Source organism: Nelumbo lutea, chromosome 1 (genome assembly GCF_056320005.1).
Source record: "Nelumbo lutea isolate HS-2025 chromosome 1, American lotus-T2T, whole genome shotgun sequence".
Classification (NCBI taxonomy): Eukaryota; Viridiplantae; Streptophyta; class Magnoliopsida; order Proteales; family Nelumbonaceae; genus Nelumbo; species Nelumbo lutea.
In genome coordinates, this window is record NC_142684.1 from 104,268,006 (window position 1) to 104,294,512 (window position 26,507).

A 26,507-nucleotide genomic window follows, 5' to 3' on the forward strand; every position below is an offset into this window, starting at 1 on the left:
CAATCTCAGGCGGACACGTATTCTTCGAAGCCCTTGAAGCCACGTTCTCTGTAACTCGCCCAATTAGCTACATGCTCCACGAGCAACGTCTCATGTTCATCTTGGTCGGCATGGTCACCGCTACCCTAGTATTCATGCTACTGTCTTCCTCCCCTCTAAAGGTTGGCTACAATTACTACTCAATACCGTAGATGTATTTCGTGATAGGGGAATCCAGATCCACTTTCAATCTTTTCATATGAAGACAAAACAAGACCAAAACTATTTGTAGTTGTAAGAACAAATATATTAGCGTTACCAGTATTAGCTGCAGGCATGTGAGCTTGGTGGGGTCATATCATTGCTGACGATGAAGATTTGCTCATTGTTGCACCCATTTGAGCTGCTGAAGGATGGTAAGGTGGAAGGGAAGGAGTAGGACTTGGATGAGTTGGAGCACCACATCCTTGGGACTACAAATCTTGGAGGGAAAACCGTTGGGGCTGAAAAGGAATGGGTTGCGAATCACGGTGACAGGTGGAGCCGGGTTTGAATTCGGCTTCAGGCAAAGTCCATTAGAATAGCCTTTAATTTTACTGTCTTGCATTGAGAATATCTTCATATTTATGTGCTTTATTTCATGAGAAAATATTTTCAATGTAAGATTGTAAATGACTGTTAAAACGGTGTGAGCACAAATTTGTTCCGATAAAAGCCGATCTCGAGAGACAACATAATCATGTGGGTTTTTATTTAAACCAAAGTTTCTTGTGGGTGAATTAGAACTTTTTTCTGAACCAGAGATGATGTGTCGACACTCGATCGATGGTCCATATGTTCTCAATAGCTGAGAAAATCAATGGTTGCGCCGGTTGCGCCAGTTGCGCCAGTTGCGCCATCCCCTGTTCCAACGTTCACTAATGACGAGCTCCCAGCCTCAGCTAGTTCGCCTGTGCGGTTACACAGCTGATAGACACTCCTTTTCTCAATCTCTCGACCTGTATTCTACCCTATTTTTTCTTGGTTCATTTTAAAAATTTGAAAGAAAATAATGATTAAAATAGACTTTTAAAATAATTTTTTTCATCTTTCTATTAATGGCGTTAATGACATTGAAATTTTAAACAATTGTCAAAACAAACTAAAAGAGTACTCCAAAATAATATATAAACAATTAGTTAAACCAACCAATTTTTAACTCCTGTCATCTCTTTCTTTCTTTGATAGTACGACATTCAATAACAAGTTCAAATCTGCGCCCCACTGCCTCTTGCCTCACAAACGCCCCACACACCGAGCATGCACTTGTTCATTCGCACACGGTCTGCATTCCTCCGTGTGGAGTTAACGAGACGGCCGTTCGCCCCAAAACTAGCCCTGACCCCTCAACCGATCCCTCATGCTTGGAATTGGCCGTCCCCTGACCCTGTTCTTTTCCCCTCCACCCGAGCTCTCCTTCTCCGGCATCGGTAACTATTCCGGTAAATCACCTTGATCAGGTATTAACCCTGTTCTCTAATATTTTCTTTTCTCATTTCAGATACCTTGTCGTTCAGGTTCAGCCGTTCAGGTGCTAGAAGCGCCTAAACCTTACAAATAACGAACGGCTTGTATCTGTGTGGGCCGATACTATAGTGGGTTGAAGTTGAAGGGTGAGAGGTCTGTGATCCAAAGTGGGTTTACCGATTGGTTAAGTTGATCTGGTTGTGGGACGGTTGTATGAAACTAACTTGGATCCGATCCAGAGTCGCTTTCAGGCATTCGGTATGTCATGTCCGTAAGCTCTGTACCTCAAAATCAGCAATCACAGAGTATATATTATATATTGACCTTTAACATCTCACAAACAGACAGCGATTCGGTGATTCTGTTGTGTCATTCCATTCATATTGTGAATAAACACTTATTCTGGCACTCTAAACACTCGGTTCCGGCCGGTTGATACTTGAAAGCCGAGCCTCTACACTGTATTTACAACAACGCCGCAAGAACTCTTATATAGAAAAAAACAAAAGAAGGCAGCAAAATCTGAAAAAAATACAGGGAACTTATAGACACTTGTGTATTTATATATCACTATCATCAGTATTCTTTTTCATTAACTTGCGCCTCTTGTTAGCATCCCATTATTGCAGATATGAAATCTGTCTTTTTCTTTTTCATCATCATCAGCTTTGATGAAAAAAAAACTGTCCCTGCCGCCTTGGTTACAGATTTTATCTAAAACTCACCGGAGCGGTCGCTGGTGCCGGAGAAGGAGAGTTCGGATGAAGGGGAGAAGAACGGGGTCAGGGGACGGACAGTTCAAGTACGAGGGATCGGTTAAAGGGGCGGGATTGTAGAAATGAGGGTTTTGGGTTAGTTTGGCCGTTAGCCCCGCACACGGGAATGCCAACCACGTGCAAATGAACAGATGGCGGACGCTCGATGTATGGGGCGTTTGTGTGGAGGGGGTGGGGAGCAGATTTGAACTGTTCAATAACATGAGGGTGCATGAGTGCCCCTCGATTCTACTGTTTTAAAGACAAACTCGACATCCTTCGATCATTATCCGACACGTGGTGCTGGATAGCAGCCCCACTTATAGACGTGGCAAGTTTAACTGAAATAGAGATCTAACGCATGATGATTTTCCGGTATCATGTCATGTCTTCCCGACAGCATAGCCACGCGGTTGATATTGACGAAAAGATCATAAAAACGACTCATCCTGATGAGATGGACGGTCTTGATCTTCCGATCACCATTAGGCATTAGGAGCACAGAATAGAATACATTCGCGTTGCTCATCGTATTAGTGACCGCACGACGAGATTTCCCGCTTCGTTGAGGGATGATGGAATTCTCGCTTGGATGGAGTGGGCTTGAGATCTTTTGTCCTTTGGATTTGGAAAAGAATGTCGGGTGATATCAATGATCCGGATGCTGAGAAATTAAAGATTCTGATTGTAAGGTATATATTAAATGAGTCTTTGGCTTTTTTTTTTTTTTTTCTCTACGAAGAATTTATGGAATCACACCGCACGTACGTATAAAACAACGTGGACGAAAGTTTGGTTGGAACTGGAAGTTGGAACTAGGAAGTCTTTATTATTTAATGTTTACAGGTGAAAGGAATCGACTCTTCCCTGTTTCTCAGAATTGAAGAGCATCGGAGGACGCATCCGATTCAAGGTTTTGGTATTCCCTTTTTTTTTAATGTACTTTTGCTATATCTTGCAATCCGATTTAGAGATTTCCGTTTTCCTCTGCATTCTTGCATGATCCGTGTTCATTTATTTCTTCGGAATTTTTCTATTTTTCCCACAGAAACACTTCAGCGAGGCAAGCGTTTTATCCAGTTTTTAAAGAGTTTCATGGCGATTCCTTCTGAACAAATCACAAGCATCTGTAGTCACTGGTAAGAGGTAGCTCTATTGCGAAATTTATCTTCAATTTTCCTTTAATATTGTACATCTATTGTAGTTAATATGGGGATTCCTGATTTTGAGGCATTCTTGTTGTAATCTTCAATCTACTTGTGAAAATCCACTTTCTTGTGAGTTAAGTTTTTTTTTTTTTTTTTTGTTTTGTAAATGATTGCTTTTGTGGCAAAATTTGTTTCTGAATTAGCTGGGTTTTGTGTAAATTCAATGTAGTACCTAGTTTTGTTGGAGTGATATCCTTAGCTATTCTTGTTTATACCTTGGCATGCCTCTTGTATTTTTCTTCTACATTATTTTTTTCTGCGTGCTGAATTTCTATGATTGTGCTGAACTTTTTTCTGCGCCAGATATGGTTGACGTTTTGGTTATCATACCCTTGCACAATTATTAATCATTTTCCTGGTTTCAACTGGTGGGGTTGCATTTGAATTCTCACAATCTTATTGCATTGCCTTTTTATGTAGAGTGAACCTCCATAGAAAATTTATGGTTGATTTGTTTAGCATAATCATATGTGGAGATGGGCATCTTCTATACTTGCATGATTTGGACACTGGTTATTTGCGTTTGAATTCTTACAATCTTATTGCATTGCCTTTTTATGTATAGTGAACCTCCATAGAAAATTTATGGTTGATTTGTTTAGCATAATCATATGTGGAGATGGGCATCTTCTTTACTTGCATGATTTGGACACTGGTGATTTGTCATCATGTCAGTTTTGCTAAGATTTAGCAACTTTAAAGTTCATTTCTGAAAAAAGACCCTAGTGATTTTGTTGTACTGATACATTTTCCCCGCTTGTTACATTCTTTTATTAGTACATGTTTGTCAGTGCTACCACGTGTAGTTACTCCTTTTGTGTTCTCTTGACGACTTGACCCTTCTCTTTTTTATGACAAAACACCTTCATCAAATACCTTGTGCATATCTTGCAGCTTCAGATTATGGTTTAACAACTTCCATATAGGAGCTCTACTGGAAAACTTCTCTTGTAACCAAAGAAGTATTTTTAATTGACAATTTATTTATATTTTTTTTAGTGGCAAAGCTATTCCAGCCCGAAATATTGACTTGCACTATGCACACTGCTCCCGGTATCTGAAAAAATGTAAAGTTTGTGGAGATATGGTACCCAAAAGGCATGCTGAAGAACATTACTTCAATACACATGCCCCGGTATGTTGGTTTATTGCAGAAGCTTTTTCTTTTCTGGAATTGTATGGTATACATATAGTGTTATGAAACATGGTGTAGACTGAGTGGTTGAAGCTGTTCAGACTGTCACTTTGTCCCTAAAACTGGGTTTATTCAATAGCTAGTCTGGATTCTACCAAAAAAATAAAAAAAAAAAGCTAGTCTGGATACAACTAAGTCAATGAAAAATATTTGTTTTATGTGTAGAGCTGGTTGAGAAATACTAGCATCATGGGCCTTATCCATCATGGACTCTTGAAATAACAAGAGCACAAAATGTGTTTTAGTGCAAACACTGAGGATCGTGGGATGTTACACATTGATCTTTTGTAATGTAAGGGCTCCGTGATGTTCAAGCCCATGAGATCTGATCTTTGTTTCCAAAGTCTTTCTTTTTATAATTTTATTTGGCAGATCTTTTTGATAGTTCAATTTGTATTAACCATTTAGTATTTTATTCCTTTTTTCTTGATATGTAACTTGTGTAAGATCCCTTCGTTATATGCAGGAAATGTAAACATACATCTGTTGTTGGTTAGAGCCCATTTTTTCTCATGTTGAGACCACCCTCAAAAAAAAAAAAGGAAAAGAAAAGAGAGAATAAAGATAACTACAGTCACATAATTACACTCTATTCTCTTGATTCAAAACAAGATCCAAACAATGAAAGGCATTCCTTTCTCCATAGAACACTGCCAAATTAGAAGTTAATTTGTCATGAATGATCCTTGTCTATACCACTCCTGGAGATTGGAATATATAGCAGAGGGAAGCAACATCTAGAGCTTCAGTTCCACTCTTCAATAGGTTTTGATGTTTTACGCCTCTATCATGTTGTTAGATCCATGATACTGTGAGCCCGTTGAAAGATCCATGAAACTCCAAATCCAAAAACTTTAAAGAGAAAGAAGAAAATTTAGGCTGTGAAGTTTGATTTAGAATGGAGTCACACCACACCTAAAAGTGTAAACTTGAAATTCTTTTGCAACAGGGTTAAACATCTTGCCTTTCTCAATCTGTTGGTGAATTTGAAAAGAAAGTAACTCTCTTTTTATTTGAAATAAAATGTACACACAGAGTCACTCATGGCAAGGTAGAGAAGTAATTGGTTTGGTGGTTTTCTGTCTTACCTGAACTCAAGGCTTTAGCTTGAATTTTATTTCCCAGAACCAACAAGGCTCAATTTTTATCATTTATTTATTTTAAAGGAGACATGTAAGGTCATTGTATAGAAGGCTGGCAACTCTTTCTATTTTTTATTTTTATACTTAACATAATTATTTTTAACTAGTGTGATAGAACAAGAATTGGAAGAAATTGATATATTTCAATTGAGAAAATAGTACATATATATACAGCCTTGTAGATACTAAAAAAGGAAGAAAATCATACAGCCTTGCAGATACTAAAAAGGAAGAAATCATACAGCCTTGTAGATACTAAAATAGGAAGAAAATCAAAGAAAGAATAATTTCTATAATCAAGCTATTCCTAATTGGGCTAATACTACATATTTGCAGCCTATAATTACAACCTATAATCTCGTAACACTCCCCCTCAAGATGGAGCATAGATGTCAATCATTCCCAGGTTGTTACAAATATAAGAAACCCGAGCTCCATTAAGAGCTTTTGTAAAAATATCTCCTAACTGTTCTCCAGTCTTCACATATGTTGTAGAGATCAAGTTTTGTTGAATTTTCTCACAAATGAAATGACAGTCTATCTCAATATGTTTAGTTTGTTCATGAAAAACTAGATTCGAAGCAATATGAATCGCAGCTTGATTATCGCACCATAGTTTCGTTGGAACTAAGACTTTAAGACCGACCTTAGTTAAGAGTTGAGAAACCCACATAACCTCACACAAAGCTTGTGCCATTGCTCTATACTCAGATTCTGCATTAGATCGCGACACCACATTTTGCTTCTTACTCCACCACGAAACCAGATTACCATCAACAAAAACACAATAGCCAGTAGTGGACCTTCAATCAATCTTGGAACTTGCTCCCTCGTCTAGGAGCTCCTTTCAAGTAACACAAGATTTGTTCTAAGGCTGCCTCAATGATGCACTATAGGAGAGGACATAAATTGACTTACAATACTAACTGAGTAAGCAATGTCAGGACGAGTCACTGTGAGATAGTTCAACTTTCCAACTAATCTTCTATATCGTTCAGGATCATCAAAAGCATCTCCATCCTTTGTGAATTGCTGGTTAGGAAGCATTGGAGTACTACATGGTTTGACTCGCAGTTTCCTGGTTTCTATTAACAGGTCCAAAACATACTTCCTCTGAGACAGGAAAATGCCTCTTTTACTCCTTGCCACCTCAATCCCCAAGAAGTATTTTAGGTGCCCCAAATCTTTAGTATTGAACTGGCTCTGCAAGAAGGATTTCAAGGATGAGATTCCCTTTGTGTCACTCCCAGTGATAACAATATCATCTACATATACAATAAGTAGAATGATGCCAAATGTGGACTGCTTATAGAAAACAGTATGGTCAGATTTGCTCTTCCTCATCCCAAACCTCTCTACTGCCTGACTAAATTTTCCAAACCAAGCTTGAGGACTTTGTTTTAGTCCATACAACGATTTTCGAAGACGAAAAACTTTCCTAGACTCCCCCTGAGCAAACCCAGGTGGTTGTTCCATATAAACCTCCTCCTGAAGAACTCAATGCAGGAAAGCATTTTTAATATCAAGCTGGTAAAGTGGCCAATCATATGTAGCTGCCAGAGAAATAAATAATCGAACTGAAGTCATTTTTGCCACAGGAGAGAAAGTATCAGAATAGTCCACTCCATATGTCTGTGCATAGCCTTTGGCCACCAAGCGAGCCTTTAGGCTAGCCATTGATCCATCAGAATTAAATTTGACTGCAAAGACCCACTTGCATCCAACCACTTTCTTACCAGCAGGTAAATCAACCAGATCCCAAGTATCATTCTCAGTCAAGGCATTCATTCCTCAAGCATGGCATCACGCCACCCAGGATGGGATAAGGCCTGGTGAATAGATTTGGGAATCCCTATAGAATCAAAAGAGGCAACAAATGAACAAGAAGTAGAGGGCAAACGATCATACGTAACATAAGAGGAAATTGGATAAGTACACTGGTGTTTACCTTTCCGAAGAGCAATAGGTAGATCAATATCACAGGGCATTGGATCCGATGACGAAGAAGAGAATAGGCTTGAGTAATAGGTGGTTTTGGTTGAGAAGGTGGTGGTGGGGGTATTGGAACAACACTAGCGTCTGGACCGGTGACATGATACACTAGTAGATCATCATCCTCTTGTAGACACACAGGTGTAGATGGAGCGGTAAAGAAAGGAAGATGTTCATGGAATGTAACATCAGCTAACACAAGATACCTGTTCAAGAGAGGAGAAAAATACCTATACCCTTTTTGGAGACGAGAGTATCCCTGGAAGACACATTTTAATGACTTGGGGTCCAATTTGGAAACCTGCGGACGAACATCACGAACAAAGCAAGAACATCCAAAGATACGAGGTTCAACAGGAAACAAAGATTTATTAGGAAACAAAATCTTATAAGGAATTTGATCATTTAGAACAGTGGAGGGCATACGATTAATCAAAAAACACGCTGTAGAAACAACATCAGCCCAAAACTGTTTAGGAACATGTGTTTGAAATAAAAGAGCCCTGGCAGTTTCAAGAAGATGTCTATTTTTTTCTCTCAGCCACTCCATTTTAAGATGGAGTATCAACACAAGATGATTGATGGAGAATTCCATTCTGAGCCATGTAAGTCTAAAAGGAATCAGAGAAATATTATTTGGCATTATCACTTCGCAATGTTTGTACAGACACATCAAACTGGGTTTTTATTTCAGCACACAAGGTTTTAAAATGTGAAAGCAACTCAGAACGAGATTTCATTAAATAAAGTCAAGTCATACGAGAAAAATCATCCACAAAGGTAACAAAATATCGAAATCCAGTCTTAGACATAATGGTACAAGGTCCCCAAACATCTGAATGTACTAACTCAAAAGCATGACTAGCCCTTTTATTAACTCGAGAAACAAACGATAGACAATGGTGTTTTGCAAACTGACAAGACTCACAATCTAAAGAAGATACATCATGAAACTGAGGACATAACTTCTTTAACAAAGGTAAAACTGGATGCCCCAACCGACAATGAGCTTCACAAGGAGATAAAGTACTGGAACAGGCAATGGTCCAGGGTTCCTGGGTATCCAAAATGTACAGACCTCCTAATTCTCATCCTTTACCAATAATCATCTTCGTCATAAGATCTTGAAACAGACAATGATCAAGAAAGAATGAGATACAACAGTTAAGAGTACGAGTGAGTTTGCTAACAGATACCAAATTAAAAGAAAATTTTGGTAAACTCAATACGGATGACAAAGAAAGTGTTGGTGTGGGATTGATAGTGCCAGAACCAAGGACGGAAGAAATAGAACCATCTGCTAAGGTGACTAAAGAAGGAAAAGTGTGATTGGAAAGTGGAAAAGAGACTAGGATTACCTGTCTTATGATCTGTTGCACCAAAATCAATGACCCACTGAGAAGAAGAAGAAAGAAGACATGTATTGGTTTTACCTGACTCAACAAGGGCAGTGATAGACCGAGAGGAGTTCTTTAATGCCTCTTGATACTGGGTAAATTTCGCATACTCATCTGCAGAAATTGTAATGGTCTGATCTGATGATGGATGAGGAGCATCATTCGTAGTTACAACATGAGTTGATTGAGACCCAGAAGACTTCTGGTTTTTCTTTAGCAATTTCTGGCAAGTCCTTTTAGTGTGACCTGGTTCATGGCAATAGTAGCAAACTACTCCCCCTATGGCCTGAGTTCTAGCATTCCGACCACTATTACTGCCACCTCTGTTACTATTCTGAGGACGAGACTGGCCAGTTGATCCACTATTCTGACTGACAAGTGCACTAGGTTGTTGTACAGGTGAGGTATGGGAACTAGTATCTGTACGAAGTACCCTAGTAAACACTTCTTTTAAAGAGGTAATCTTAGGATTAGACAAAATCTGTGACTTAGCACCATCAAATTGAGGATTAAGGCCAGCCAAAAAACTCATAATAGCCATCTATTCACGTTGAGTCTGTTGAACTTTGATATCAGTACTGAAAGGTAACAAGGCGTTTAATTCCTCATAAGTGCGTTTGAAATTCATGAAATAGGTCTGAAGAGACTGATCTTGTTGTTCAGCCCGATAGAATGTCTTGCAAACATAAAAAATACGGGAAATATTTTCTTTACCAGAGAACAAAAAATTCAAATATTCCATTAGTTCTTTTACAAACTCACAGTGAGAGACATGACCGACGTACTCATTCTCAATAGAATTACGAATTTGCAAAAACAATTGAGCGTCAACCCTTAGCCATTCAGTGCAAGTCTCATCAGTAGGAGGGTCCTTAGTCAGATGGTTGTCCTTAGAGATACTCCGTAAATACAAACGAACAGTCTTACTCCAGTCTAAATAATTAGTTCCGTTTAGTTTTTGTTCAGTGATTTTAGACAGAATGGGGATAACACTAGGCATATCCAAGTTCTTTTGTTCAACCGCCATCATAAAAACAAGAAAATAAACTTTTAGCAACTAGTAAAGCCAATAAAACACACTTAAAAAGAATCGGCAGCAGATGCAACACCCAAACAGTAGGAAATCACAACTGGCAGCACCGAAATATCAACTGTATAAGAAGAACAGAGAAGAAAGACTTTCTTGATGGGCAAACAAACACCATAGGAGTAACACTGAGGCTGAGGCGATCGTCAGAAAAGAGACCGGTGAAAGTGGGTAGGCTGATCTAGGGATTCCGCTTCCACTGGTAGGGGCGGTGAGATGCAGATGTCACTCGGAATGGGTGACCTAGAGATCGCAGCTGTTGCTCACTTGGGCAACGTACAAAATTCAAAGCTGCTCACTTGGGCAGCAAAGGGAAGAAAACCAGAAATTAATTTCAGACTGGAATTGGTGTCTCCAGCTCTGATACCATGTGATAGAACAAGAATTGGAAGAAATTGATATCTTTCAATTGAGAAAATAGTACACATATATACAGCCTTGTAGATACTAAAAAAGGAAGAAAATCATACAGCCTTGTAGATACTAAAAAGGAAGAAAATCATACAGCCTTGTAGATACTAAAATAGGAAGAAAATCAAAGAAAGAATAATTCCTATAATCAAGCTGTTCCTAATTGGGCTAATACTACATATTTACAGCCTATAATTACAACCTATAATCTCGTAGCAACTAGGAAAGAGTAGATCTATTATATTTGAATAAGGAGGCTTTGTAGAATGGTTAAATTTTTCCTTCTTTGACTGCCACTGATTTTTCTCATGAATAAGGAATACTAAGATTCCAGCCTTGTGATGAAATTGGGTATTATTGGAATTATGTTTAGGCAGGTTTTAAGAGATGCTGAAAATGTTGATGTTTCTTTTCTGTGAGGTTGTCTTGGAGACCTATGATGTTAAGACATTGGAGTCCTGAATGTAATATCTGTTTTTCCTCTGCTTCCTTATTTGAATTTTGAAGCCCTTGCAATTAAATAAGTGGGCTGGATCCAACACTTATAAGAGTGCTGTGGCCTGTGGGAAGTCCCTGCTGCCCCACAAGTTGGCTGGATCCAACCCTTTTTCACAAGAAAGTGAATGCATCTGACCTTTTTCTAAGGAGAAGAGTGCACTTAAGACTATCTTAAAGCTTGCATCTTCTGCCTTAAAACTGAGAAGGTAAAGAACTTGCTCTTCCGTTCACTTTCTTTGGGGTTGGTAAAGTTGTCCCTCTATCCATCAGGAAAATCCTATGGAGATGTATGATGCATGTTTTTCTTTGGTTGATCTTGGATAAGAGGAATTCCCAAATTTTTTTGTGGCTTCAGTTATTCCTAAGTCAAGGGTCGGCCTTGGCACAATGGTTGGGTTGTCCAATGCGACCTGGGTGACCAGGGTTCAAATCTTGGAAACAGCCTCTCTGTATGTGCAGGGGTAAGGCTGCATACATATGTCCCTTCCCAGACCTTGCATTGGCCACGGGAGCCTTTGTGCACTGGGCTGCCCTTTAATTTTTCCTAAGACAAGGTTTCAGAGATGGCCCATATAAAGTTACTATTGGGCTTCGGGAAGTGCAGGTTTTTATATGTATTTTGGTTTATTTACTACATGTGAGAATGGTGATCTCTTGCTTCACCCCATTGATTCTTACTTCTTCAGGATGCCCTCCTCCCCAAGAGTGTGAGGACCATCAAATTCAATTTTTATAATTGTTCTCTTGGCAGTTTGGGGCCATCAAGGATTGGTGGGTTCTTCAGTAACTTCTTGGGTAGTTTTATTGTCTGTGCTCCAGATTCATAGGTCAGGATTCAGGAATATTCAACAAGAGTGGAACTTCTTTCTCTTATTCAGGGACATATAATATCTTTTTAATTAGTTTAAAATATCTTCTAGTTTAAAATGAGCTAATTTATTGAGAAACTTAAAGCTATAGTTCATGGGCTAAGATCAATACTCTTTCTAGTTCTTAATTCATCCTTATCTTTTTTTATTAAGTATAGGTTATCTATTATTTTATTTCAAGAAACGAAAATTTGTTACAATTTTGGTCTACTGTTAGACCTTGTAATTGTCTCTACTCTCTGCCTTCAATAGGAAAGCATTTTCCATGTATGTTGTGTCCACTACAAACTGTTCTTGCATGCAGGCATGCTAACCCTCTAGCTTCTTCACTTGCAAAATTGAGAACCTTTGACTCTTGAAATCACCCAAGTAAAAGAAGGGAATGGAAAGAGCCAAAGATCTGGTTTCTTGAACATGATAATGAAGTTGTCAAAGGCTCTATGCACCAATCCGCAGCCAGCTAATGACTATTTCTGAGTCTCCTTCTACCTCTAGGTTCACATGCCTAGAAGAGATAGATGCTCTGACCCTGTATCTCCAACATCAATTCTGCCTGAGTAAACAACTTGACAAATCATTTATGATATCCATACACTGATGTCAGAAATTGAAAAAGTCAATCTTAAATGGCATCTCTCTCTCTCTCTCTCTCTCTGAACCAAGGACAAGGCTATATTTAAGAAATTAAAAGCAGGCGTGAAGGGTTAAAAATAAATTCTATTTAGTTAAGAAGGCAATAATCATGTAGACTGGAGATGATGGGTAGTGGGATTTTCAGAACTTAAGGATGTTGGACCTGTTAGGCTAAGGAAGTGGTGGTGGTGATTTGGAAGGGAAGAAGGTCTTTCTGGAATGATGATTGAAGACAAATACAAATCATGCAAATTTTGGTGTAATTCCAGTAGGTATCCACATCATATGGGGTGTACATGTGGATGGGGGTAACGACTAACCAATAATTTTATTTTTCTTATTTTGTCCTTTTGCATGCTCAACCTGATCTTGTTGCTGTCCAGTCTCTGGGATTCCATGTTCCTTGGAGAAGTCTCCTGATTCTGCTGCCTTTGTTCCCGTTTTAGTTTTTATGGAATGTACACCTACTCCTGTTTTCACCATTGGAATACTGGGTACTGGCCATAGAAAGTCATGTTTTGATTTGGATTGACTTGTCCTTCAGAGTTATTAATGGAGATCCTTGTTTCATGACACTAGAGAGGGAATAACTTCCTTTTACAAAGCAGTAAGGAGTTTAAGCATGGGGCTAAAGATCATTCAAAATCTAGGTAACTTTTCTTCTATTGCTTACTGGTTTACCAATAGCAGTTAGATCACCACATTAGCCTTTGAGAATTTGAATGTGTTCTGAAAATTTGATGCTATCTTATAATAAGTTGAAGCTCTTGGTGTAAATGAAATTCCCACCTCTGTCATTCTTGTTCAAACAGGTCATCAAGTTCTTAGCTGAAGTGTCAAGATTGATTACCAGGCTGAGAACTTCCTGAATTGTACTTGTTCTCCAACCTCTTACCAGACAATCCAACTTCTTCCAGGCTGTCTAGGTTTATTCTTACTTGCTGTTCAAACTTAAGTCACTGCTAAAGTGGTGATCAGGAAAAGAAAACTTGCCATTGGAGAAATGTTACCATCTTTTAATTCTTGAGTCATGCATATTAGTGATATATGGTTTGATTTTGAAGTTTACATGTTGAAAGATATGCATATTCATACAAATAGATACATGCATGCATATTTATAATTATGTATTACTCATATATTGACTGATAAAAAAATATCATGCCATATATTTGTGGTTGATGCTTGAATTTGTGGGAAGCAGGTATCTTGTTCACTATGCAGTGAGACAGTAGATCGTGAAATATTGTCTCTCCATAAAGATGAAAATTGCCCCCAAAGGATTGTCACTTGTGAATATTGTGAATTCCCTTTGCCTGCAGTTGATCTCTTCAAGCATCAGGTAGAAACCTGTTGGTAAATTGGGTTGAAGTAAGATCACTCTTGAGTCTTGATAGCATTCACTGGTTGAATTGGCATTCCTTAATTTCAGGAAGTATGTGGCAATCGGACAGAATATTGTCATCTCTGTGGCAGGTACATTAGGCTGTGTGAGCGAAGTGGCCATGAAACCAGGTGTCATGTTAGTTCAAATAGTGTTGCTGGACCTTCCAGGTAGATAAGTATTATTTTGTTGCATTTAGTCTTCAACAAGTGGATTTCTTCATATTTATGATAAAACTGTTGAAGTATATTCTAATTTATTGTTTTATTCTCCTTGAGACATTTCATGGTGCAATGGTGGTAGAAATGAGGACCACATGTTTATATTTTATTTCTTCAATCTAACTCAATACCTGTTCCCCTAAAATTCTGTTCACTCATCTTTCATGTTTCTGTTGTATCTACTTCTTCAGCTCAACGTGTGGTCATGCAAAACATAGATTAATGGTAATTGGAACAAATCTTTTATGACAAATGGTTGCATCTTGTAGGTTATTCCACAATGTGTTCATATCTATTCAATTAAAGACTTGGAATTTTCTCATTTTGAGCTTCTTATCAATGATTAAAAACAGAAGCATTTGGGAAGGTGCTGTGATCTTTATTCTTTAGATTGTGAGGCTTAAGCCTCGTGGGTTTCTATTTTCTTAAGGCTATGTTTGGTTTGAAGGAAAAAGTAGGGAAAGGTAGGGAAACCTTTGCAAATCTTGTACAGGTTTCCTTACCTTTCCCTACATTTTCCTTCAAACCAAACATAGCCTAAGAAAATGAAACTAAAATGAAGAAAGTATAGAACTAGATTGTTTATTTTTTTGTTCATCATTTAGTTGTCTATTTTCTTTTGTACCCCTGTTTTGACCTAGTTTTCACTAAAAGCTCTTGGCATATGGAAAGAAGTACCTCTCTCTTGGTAGCAGTATTACCCTGATTAGTTCCACTTTCTAACCTACAAATGTGTTGAAGGTCCTTATGTCTAAAACTAAAAAAAGATTATGAAGGACTTTCTATAAGAGCTGGAGATTCAAAGATCACTTTACAATTGGGGAAAAGTGTGTAAGTGGTCACTTTTTTCTCCCTCTTTGGTGTTCTGGACTGGTAAAAGCATTTTGAATGGGCCTCTTTCAAAAATTGGGGATTTTATTTTGAACACTACCTAAAAATTAATACCTATGAGATATTCCATAGGAGAAGTTTTCTAGGCTTTCTCAGCCTATGGTATTTTCCTTGAAAATCTAATTGTGAGAAGGATGGGTACCACCAAAGGTTTGGGCCTTCCATTGGTAGGAAATCACATCAAGATGAAAACTTTCATGTCTCGTAAAAACTAAGACCCAACTGGCATTTGTAACAACACATGCTTTCCATGCAAAGAAAGTTTTGAAACCATTTTCCATTTCATAATCTCTTATCCTTTTTTGTTTGCTGGGAGTTACTCTCTTCTCTATCTGAGTGTAGGTCAACACCTCCAGTGAATATGGGCAATCTTTTCATGGCTTCTTTCTTTCTTCCGACCAATGAGAGGGGAAGGTCCTATAGGGATGTACTAGGTGAGCAATCATTTGGACAGTCTAGGAAGAGATAAATGGAAGAACATACAAAGAAATCCCTCCCCCCCCTCCCTCCAAATAAAAAAAGAAAAAAAAAGGGTTGTGATAAAACACACATTCATGAAGGTGGCTCATATGGGCACAATTAATGAAGATCTTCACCCCCTACGAATGATATTATTAGAGGATTGCAGGGTATTCCAGGTTCTTGAATAACAAGACACAGTAATCTTAAACTGGATCCCTTCTGCCGAATTTTTTTAAATTAAACTTTGATGGTTGTAGAATTCTTGGAGAGTTGGTCATTGGATGATCTATCAAAAAAAAAAAAAAGAGTTGGTCATTGGATGAGATTTCAGGAGCAATCTAGAACACATTGTGAATATTTTTTTTGACCAATTGGATGTAGGAATTCTACAAGGAAAAACTGTAGGCATTACTGCATGATATGAGATGGGTATTCCTACCCATCCTAAGACCCCAGATAGCTGGGATCAACATTAAGTAATGACCTTTATATACAAAAAACCTAACTAAAAACTAGTCTCAGTTTGTATCCATGCTTGACCATTGTGTCCTCTTCAACAACAAGGGCCCAAGAATGTACCATTTTCTGGCATCATAAAATACATGTCTGTGATTCCGTCCTTTTGTAGCCAACTAATGAAAGTATAGGAATACCCATAATATCTGCACACAATATGGTTGGTGGAAGTAGCGCGCAAACAGTTGCCTTATGGTTAATCCTTTTTTTTTTTTGATTGGTAACTAAACTTTATAGTTAATCATTCTACAAAGCACTGATTGAAATCAGGCAGATCTCTATATGGTTAGAAGTATTTGGGTCATTCCAATTTCATTTAGACCGGAAGCATTTGCATGGCATTTCTTCCTTGACACCATATTGACTATCATTTGAATATTTGAGTTTTTTGCATGACTAGTCTGCTTTATTTGTTATAATCCCAAAGAAGATGTTCAACATTTGTTCATTCAATGACAGTTTATTTGATCTTTTTTCTTTGCACTGTTCCAGGGGTCAGTATTTTATCCTTCACTCTCTTGTTAGATGTTTTTTCCCTCTTTGGTCACCCTTTCTTAGAAACAGTTAAATGAGAATTTTTGTATACTTCTATGGGGAATCTGCTGGGTAATTTGGTGGGAGAAACTGAAGAACATTTGAGGAAACTAAACAAGACAACAAAAGAATCTGCGTTGATGGCAGATCTTCTATTTTGGACAGGTTGATTGGTTACCTAGAATTTGAAGATGTGTTTAGAATGGATGTTTTGTCCATCCTTGATATTATTATAGAGGATGCATAGGTTATTTTGTACTTTCTTTTTCAGTTAGCTGATTCATCTACACTTTTTGACCCCTTGATAACTCAAATGACTGACTAGACTCCAACCAAATAGGGGTAATTTGCAGGGATAGAATGACAAAGGATGAAAGGGAAATGTCACTTCAGATGCAATAGGTATTGGTAGAATGGATGAGAAGTGACAAGACTGGTGTGTGGCTGTGTGGGTGATTCTTGGTGACAAAATATACATCCTTAAACCTGGACTAAGTCAGGTCAGCGACACAGATCAGAAACTTGCCATGGAATGAGTACGGAACCTAAAGGATGCCTAGATATAAATATCATCAAACAAGCAAACCAGGATGCAGGACATTATCGTGCTGCAAGAAACCAAGGGTAGTGGGCAGAAGGTTGATTATTTTTTGAAAAATGTAAAGGATTGTATTGCAAAAAGAAGGCCAAACACAACAGCCCATGTACAATGAGAGCCTGTACATTGGGAATTTACTAAAAGATCTAAGAGAGATCAGTTAAAAAAAGGTCCAGCTTGCAAAAAAGATAAAAGCTGGATACCATTAAAAGCTCTTTGTATACTTAACCAAGAACACAGAGAACCTAAAACTTTGTACTTGACTGAAGCTATATCATTATAATGATTGTCAAAAATCTGGCTGTTCCTTTCCCTCCATAGAGCCCATAGGATAGCAGCTGGAAAAATCCTCCATAGCAGCTTGCGCCTTACATTTAAACCCTTGATAGTCCACCCCTGAAGAAGCTGAAGGACTGAAACAGGCAGGCAAGAACAAACACCAAAGCAGGATAAAGCCATTTCCCAAAGCTGATGAGAAAAACTGCAGCAGTGAATGAAAATGTGATTAGAGGATTCAACGATCTCACCAGATGCTAGGAAGTTGCATCCCCTTCTGAGCAGCTGATCTGTAGTCAGGCACTTATTGAGTGCTGCAGTCCAAACCAGGAAGGCAATGTTTGAGGGTGCATAGTATTTCCAGATTACAGCCCAAGGGAAGTCTCCATCCCCACCAATCACAAGGTTGTTGTAGGACTGAGAAGAGAACTTACCAGACATCTCCCAAGACCATATTCTTTCGTCATATGACTGTGGGTTGGGCTTGAAACCATGAATATGACTTAGAAGTTCTGCTAGTGGACCAATTTCTCAATCATTAAGATTTCTTCTGAAAGTAGGGCCCCAAATAATCTCACCATTCACCGATTCAAAGCAATCTTCAACTGCAGCATCTTTATCCCATGCAATATCAAAGAGAGAGGGGAACCTCTCACTCAAAGCAATGTCCCCACACAATTTGTCAAGCCAGAACTTGAAGTGATTACCCTTGCCAACCTTGCATCCAATCCCCTTCAAGAAGTCAGGAAGAATAGAGACAATGTTACTCCACAGCCACAAGACACATCCCCTTGGATGTAGGCCAGGACCTAAGTCCCACCCCAAATTTGTGACCCCATACTTATCTGCCATGATTCTTCTCCAGAGGTTGTCCTCTCTTTGCTGAATCTCCAATATCATTTACCAAAACCGGAGACAAGACAGGTAATAAATTAGGAGTGAAGACAAGACACTCATAATTAGAGTAAGTTTACCACGTTTTGATAAGTATTATGATTTCCACATCGACAGCTTCCTGTCAAATCTATCAATAACCGGAGATAACAAGAAATGGGTTGTTCTACTGTCTGCAGGCCATTTGGAAGCGAACAAGGATGGGGGTTGTTCTACCTTCTTGAGGAGCTTCAGGAAGTATGATTATCAAGTGGGATGAAGGAAATTCGTGAGTTGAAGGATAAATTGATGGTTTCCAATTTGTCTGGTTCAACAACACTCAACAGTAGATATGATGGTCTCAAATGGATTTCCATGGGTATATGGACCTAACTCACCACATATTCCTAGAAGCACCTTGTTGGAGGAACTGACTATTGGGATGGGCAGTTGGGCAAAGCTGCATTGAGTTTCTGTTCAGTTCAAATGTTCTATAGTAGGGATGGTCATGGTGTCGTGTGGATTTTCATAGGTACATGGACCTAACTTACCTAGTTGGTCGGCTATTCCAAGATGCCCCTTGTGAGAGTAACCCGAGCTTCTACTGGTTTGGGCAGTTAGGCACTGGGGAGACTTCAACATGACTGCATTTGTGCGCGGGAAGTCCCGTAAAGACGGAATAATTGAAGTATCAGTCAGATTTGTTTTTTATCAGTTCGGGACCCACTGGTAATTATAGCACCCAATATTTGTTTTTTTTTTGGCTTCTTGCTCAGAGTGAAATTTTCGATCCTGCTAACTGCTAATGCTGAGATTTCCCTGCCTATATGCTTTCCAAAAAAATCATCAAATGTGATCCAGCTTGTAGTTGGAATTCTCAAGCATTCTGGTTAATGCTAGTGTGCATTGCATCTGTTCTTGTCGTCTGAAGATTCATAATTCTCCTTAATACTCACTGGAAAATATTTAAAATTGTAGAACATTATGATTAATTCAGAATGTGTGTTCTATGATTTTAAGGAACGCAAATTCATCTGAAAGAGATGAAGATGCTCGAAGAAGACAACCACATGATCTATCACGGAGGCGCTTAGTGTTTACAATTGCAATAACTGGCATTGCTGTTTTTCTTGGGTCATTTTTCTTCCAGAGAAAAGCAGACGGCCATCAACTGCAGTAACAGAATGGGAGGGAACTTGTTTTTATGATTCTTGTATTATGTTACGCCCATGATAGTTCTTTGACTGTATTTAACTTGTAAGGATTCTGTAAAAGATTGTGCATATGGCTACTCAGCTGGAAGAGACTCCTAGCACTTTCCTACTGTTTTGCTAGAAATTTGTCTTGGGACACCTTCGCAAATAAGTTTATCCCGTGGTTGCTTTTCTGGATATCTATTTATGACTGTTGGAAATGCCAAATACATGTATAGTACTAAGAAATTTCGAAAAAAATCGACATTTTTTTTCTAGTTTTAATTTCAACAAGCAATAGGCAACTTCAATGTGTTGTGTTGGCTTGCAGTCCTATGTGATCAGTCCAACACGGCCTGTGCTGTGTTGACTTGCAGTCCTATGTGGGTCATGGCTGCCTTCTCTGGAATCCTTAATAGGTCAGGCCTGACACAAGCTTAGGCGGGCCTGGGCTGGGCCATGCTGCGGGTTGGGCCTTGCGCCAGGCCATGAGTGAGGCATTTTTTAATTTAAAAAAATTAAAAATTAAAATAAATTAATTAAATAGACAAAAGATAAAGAAAATATTAAATTTTATTTTATTTGAATTTCGATGTATACAATGGTTTATATATGAAATAATAAAATGAAATTAAAATATTATAACACAATGGAATAAAATTGAATATATATATATATATATATATATATATATATATATATATATATATGTAAGGGTCATGACCCAAGTTACACCTCTAGTCATGGATTTTACACTAAACACGTATTTGAAATTTCAAAGGCCATAATGTTGCATTTCGATGACTGATTGAGATTATCATTTTTTTTTGGTAACTATTTTGAGATTTATGCGTTCCAAGGCATTGTAAGCACTTTGCCCCACTATTTCGTTAAAAAAAAAAAGACATTTTCTACCTCAAATTGCATTTTTAATATTTTTTACAAATAAAAATTTAAAACTGAATTAAATATATAAATTAAACATAAAATAATGCATATGTTACATATGGATTATAATTATATTATTTATTGATAAATATATATTTACACACACGATATATTATATATAACTATACATACATACATACTGAGTTGGACTAAGATCAAAATGGTCTAAGGTATTTATTGGTTTGGATTAGACTTGATCCATGTATAATGGATTGATACTGGACCAGATCGGATTGGACAGATATCAAGTCCATTAACAGCTCTATTTTTGGCTCCATTATTTTGTCCCGATTAATAATCAGTCCGGGACCCGTTCTCCACAGACCCAATATTAACATCCCTACATAAGCTAGAGAGAGAAGCATTGTTGAATTGAACAAATAATAAGCCACATCAGCAATTAGTATTTCTTAGGGAAATTACCACTTAAGTTGAGAAATTAGTATTATTCAAATCGATGGAATTTGGATGAACCGTTGGGCAAGTGAACTATATTCAGTCCAATCCAACATACACATTTGACAATTAATTATGGACCGGTCCAAACTAATATATTTTATTGGACCGTCCAATCCGTCCAAATCTAATTTGATTCGGATTGGATCCTATCCAAATCCAGTCCGTTGACACCCCTACTTTGAATCAATTAGCGGAATGGAAATTTTTTATAATTGTTTTTTTTTTGTCTATTTTTTAGGTAAATACTAAAGTTTGATAATAGCAATCATCTCCATTGAACTTTTTTGACATAGTTACAAGTAGACCTTTTCTGTTAAAATACTTAAATAGAAGGCATCAAAATGTCTAAAATACCCATGCAATTACTACTGAGGCTGATTTTCTACAGAAAAAAAATAAACAATACAAACTTTATGAACAATGAAAAAAAGAGAGTTTAAAGTTATAGTTTTACCTTTGAGCGATTGATATAAAGGGCAAATTTGAAAAATAATCAATTTTTATAAAGAGACTAGAGAGGCTTGGGGTAGTGATTGTTATGAAGAAAAATTTTGAAAAATAAACATTTTGGTTAAAAGTCTGCATGGGAATTTTGGGCATTATTGTGCTTCTTGTTAGATGGTTCTAATAGAGGGAATCTATTTGCAACTGTGTTAGAAAATTCAGGAAAGGTGATTGCAATTACCATACTTCAGGGTAGGTCTCAGCAATACCTATTCACAAACTCAACCTGGGCTTTACCACTTATCAAGAGAAATGTAAAAGCCCAAGCATGTCCCATATAAAGCCCAAAGCCCAGTTTGAATAGGAAATAAAAGTAGATTACTATTATATATTTCTATTAATATATTATAAGTAAAATTAATATATTAGGAAGTGAAAGTAAATATTACTAATTATTAGGCCTGATATTTACAACCAGATCATGAGCCTACAACCACAAGCAAGCCTCAAAACAAGTTCAAGCTCGATATAGAATGGGCCAGGTTGGATAAGCCTGTTGGGCTACCCAGCCAATGAATAGGTCTAATAACTAGCTAATGTGCGACCAGTTGTCATGCAAGCTATGTCTAACAAGCTATTGGGTTATGTAACCAGTCATGAGAATTGTTTTTGATAAGGGGTAATTTGGCCCTCCGGTGACATCATGACATGTGGCTCCACAAAATCATCAGACAACAACTCAACGCCATGTAAGCGGGCCTTGGGAGAACTTCAGACACCTCGCACCCATCGTGACCTCCTCGGCCCCACCTCGGTAGGACGATCTGCAGACAGACTGAAGATGTTAAGTCGGTGTAAGAGGCAACTTGCCTCTGCAGACCTAGTAGAGATTCAAATAGTGGCCTGCATAGTGTGACGGGCAATCTCCTCCTCGAGCGAGTTATTGTCTCCAACTTTCCCAGGATCACGATGCCACATCAATAGAGTTGACTTCTGATCCACCCGTTTCGAACGAAACCAGATAAACACTACCCACTTACATGGAGTCCGTCTCTAGGCATGAAACCACCTCCAAACCATATGGGCTAGAGATCTCAAACATGCTTCATGGAGCTCACGGCTGTAAGCCTATATAAAGGCATCCCCTTCCTCAAAAAAGGTAGGAGTGATTTAGCTCTCTAAATCTATTAGCTTTCTCGCTTTCTAAGCTATACACCCAATTCGCTAACTTAAGATTCGGAGTGCCCACCCCAGGTATAGCTACCCGGACACTCTAATACTGTTCTCTTGTAGCTGGACCCGATGAACTCACTAGACTGACATCTGCGCTGAACTCCAACAGGAACATGTCAAATTATGCAACATCAATTGGCGTCGTCTATGGGAATCACTACATAAAAGCCCGGTTGTCACCAAACTCCTAAGCTCCAACTCAATGGCATCATCAAGCAATAACCCCGTCAACAACGCCAACAACAACACGCACATTGAAGTATTGTGATAGGGGATAGGACCAGCCTGCACTAAACCCGAGGTCCCCATCATCACAATTGGACAATTTACTATCCCATGACCTTACTTGGCGTCCTGGCCATGCAAGGCTTGAACCTCTCTCTGTCCGTTGTGAATGTGCCTCTCCCAATGGTCAAGCCCTCTATGGTTCCCATTGTGATACATGGTCACCAGTTTTATGAGATGGTGTGATACATTTGTGGGATAGTCTTGTAGATGCAGAACTGGGAAGGTCGCTTTATAGCAAAGGTTGGGGTGTAACCATAGCTTGCACCTGGTGTACAAGCCCTACAGCAGCACGAACAACGGCAATAGGTCATCAGGTAGGTCCCTACGTTGGCATTGAATGTGAATCAGAATTAGATGCCCGATGACTAGCACCAGAACCAGGTACTAGATCTGCCTCATCATCACAATGCTCAAAACCAAGTCCCGGCTGAAGAGTCGAGTTAAGCTATAGCGTCGATTGGGAACAAGGCTACTCATTCCATCGAGAGGTCCAAGAGAAGGCATCACAGACGTTCACGCCGCGTCGTTGGAAAAACCCATGTCGCTCCGAAAGACGGGGAGGAGGCGAAGGTGGAAGATGGAAAGAAAGAAGAGGTGAGCCAGATTGCCACTTCGGAAGCACAACACGTACCATACACCTCACTGTTGATGGCTAAAATCCTTGTCGTCCCATAGCCCAAGGATTTTAAGGCCCTCAAGCCCGGACTCCTATGATGGCACAACCGACCTAGTCGATTACCTTGATAGCTTCCAAGCCTTAATGCAGCTTTATGGGACCATCGATGCGAGCTTATGCATGGCCTTCCTGACCACTTTCCGAGGCACAACTCAGATGTGGTACTTGGGACTGGCCGCGGGCTCCACTCCATCAAGAGTTGGGGGTAGTTCGCTGATCTCTTTACCGCCCACTTTGTAATGAGCAAAAGGTGTCCAAAGTCAGCTACCAACCTTCTCAATGTAGTCTAGCGCCCCGACGAAGATCTCTAAGACTACATCAGACGGTTCAACTTGGAGCACCTACAGATCCCTAACCTCCACCCCACCGTTCATCTCACCATGGCAGTTAACAGCATCTGGCACCTTGACTTGCACTAGGAGGTCAAGTTGAACCCTCCAAGCACTACGGAGGAGTTTCTTGACCAGGCCACCAAGTTCACAAAAGCCGAGGAATCTCTTGAGTCCATGTTAGAGCTGAGCGGAAAGAGGAAGAGGTCGGAGGATGAACAGGGGAGTAGAAGCAAAGGAAGAGGTCACCTAGGCACAGCAAGTCACCCCATTACCAGCATAGAAAATCGCCATGTAGAAGAAGCATGTCTCCCTATAGGAGAAACCAGTCATCAAGTTGGCACTCTCGTAGTCCTTCCATACAGAACCGGAACTATATCACACGTGGGGTCCAATATCTAGACGATGATGCCCTCATGATCAAGTTAGTAATAAATGACTTTGAGGTAAAACAGATTCTAGTCGACTCTGGTAATTTGGCAAATATCATATTCTTGTCGATGTTTGAGCATATGGAATTGGAGAGTAAGGACTTGCTTCCGGTCATCCCCCTAGTTGGCTTTAGTGGAGAAGTGGTGTAGCCTCTAAGCCATATTAATCTATCGGTGACAACGTGCTCAACACCAAACAAAGTATGCTTCAACCATGACTTCTTAGTGGTGGCAACAACCTCACCATACAATGCCATTCTAGGCCGACCTATTCTACATACCCTTAGAGCCATGGTGTTGACTTACTACCTAGTGATAAAGTTCCCAATGGACTATGCAATAGGCATAGTGCATGATGACCAACTAAAATCATAGAAGTGCTATGTGGTAGCACTCAAGGGAAAAGGAAAGCAGGACGTCAATGTCGAACTGGAGCCACCCCCGAAGTACATCGAGGAAAGAGCTCACTTGATGGAAGACACTATCTTGGTGCCAGTCTTAGACACCGACACCTCAAAGACAATATAGATCGGCAAACACCTCAAGGAACCACTATGCTCTGAACTAGTAAGGTTTTTAGTTAATAACTTAGATATTTTTGCTTGGTCAGCTGTAGATATGCCCAACATAAACTCTATCATAACTCGTAGATTGAATGTTGACCCTTTAGTCAGACCAGTCCGGTAGAGGAAAAGGAACCTTGCCAAGGAGGTCGGGAAGCTCTTCGTAACAGACTTCATGAGATAAGTCCAATACTCGAGTTGGATTGTGAACCCAGTTCTCATGAAGAAGACTAACGATAAGTGGCTCATGTGCGTTTACTACATAGACCTCAACAGAACCTGCCCAAAGAATAGTTTCCCACTCCCTATGATAGATCGCTTGATTGATGCAACCTCAGGGTTCAAGCTGTTGAGCTTCATGAACGCCTATTCCAGTTATAACTAGATTCAAATGGATCCAACCGACCAAGACAAGACAACTTTTGTAATTGAAACAGGCTTGTACTGTTACAAAGTTATGACCTTTGGCTTGAAAAACGCTAGGGCAACCTACTACCGCGTTGTAAATAAAATATATTTTGATCTTATTGGAAATAAAATTGAAGTCTATGTTGATGATTTGCTAGTAAAAACCCAGTTTTTGAACTCTTTAATTGCTGACCTGAACAACATTTTTAACATCCTAAGAAAATATAAAATGAAGCACAACCCAAACAAGTGCATCTTCGGTGTCATTTGGGGCAAGTTCCTCGACTACATAGTGAACCGACGAGGCATCAAATCCAACTCAAACAAAATACAGGCCATCCTAAATATGCGACCTCCTAGGTCAATAAAAGAAGTACAAAGACTAACAAGTCGGGTAGCCTCCCTGAACTGGTTTATGTCTAATTCGGTTGGGTGTTGCCTTCCATTCTTCAAGGCCATAAAGAAGAACCTAGACTTCGAGTGGACCGAAGAGTGTCAGCTCACATTTGACGAGCTCAAAAGGTACTTAAGTTCCCTACCTTTGCTAACTAGGTCGGAACCTAGAGATGAGCTAACACTCTACCTCTTTGCGAGTGACAAGGTAATTAGCTCTATCTCAATTCAACAAGTGTACAAAGTCCAACTACCTGTTTATTATGTGAGCAAAGTCCCGCACACTACCGAGACCAGGTACCCTAGTATCGAGAAGCTGGCCTTTTAGCTAGTGTTAGTAGTGCACAAACTATGCCCTTATTTTTAGGCCCACACTAACATCGTCCTCACCAATAGACCTCTGAGGTAATTCCTACAAAGGCCTAAGGTGTCAGGGAGACTAACAAAGTGGGTGATCAAGCTCAAAAAATATGACATTCAGTTTGAGTCACATCTTGTAATAAAGGCCTAGGCCCTGGTTGGCTTCATCACCGAGTGTACTTTCAGCATGCCGACCCCTAAGGACAAGACAATCAACACTTCGGAGGCTTCAACTAGCGTGACACTCATCCTAACCTGGGATGAAGAGCCTTGGATCCTCCACATGGATGGCACATCGAATCAAGGAGGAAGTGGAGCCGAACTGATCCTCTATGGACAAGTGAGGTCAAGTTGG

The 26,507-nt window shown here is 39.2% G+C and overlaps 1 protein-coding gene across 7 annotated transcripts; it reads left to right on the forward strand.

The window, feature by feature from the left end:
- The first annotated feature begins 1,380 nt into the window (after positions 1-1,380).
- LOC148876538 (uncharacterized) lies at positions 1,381-19,820 on the forward strand. Of its 7 annotated transcripts, none has more exons than XM_088961877.1 (7): positions 1,381-2,932; positions 3,087-3,153; positions 3,289-3,379; positions 4,448-4,583; positions 13,877-14,014; positions 14,105-14,226; positions 19,448-19,820. In XM_088961877.1, the coding sequence occupies exons 3-7, from the start codon at positions 3,336-3,338 to the stop codon at positions 19,605-19,607; spliced, it is 600 nt and encodes a 199-aa protein (XP_088818003.1). In that variant the 5' UTR covers positions 1,381-2,932; positions 3,087-3,153; positions 3,289-3,335; the 3' UTR covers positions 19,608-19,820. The 7 variants fall into 7 exon arrangements, with proteins under 7 accessions (XP_088818003.1, XP_088818150.1, XP_088817934.1 ...); XM_088962024.1 differs by having other exon boundaries at positions 2,797-2,932; positions 3,087-3,159; XM_088961808.1 differs by lacking the exon at positions 1,381-2,932 and having other exon boundaries at positions 3,003-3,153.
- Positions 19,821-26,507: the final 6,687 nt, after the last annotated feature.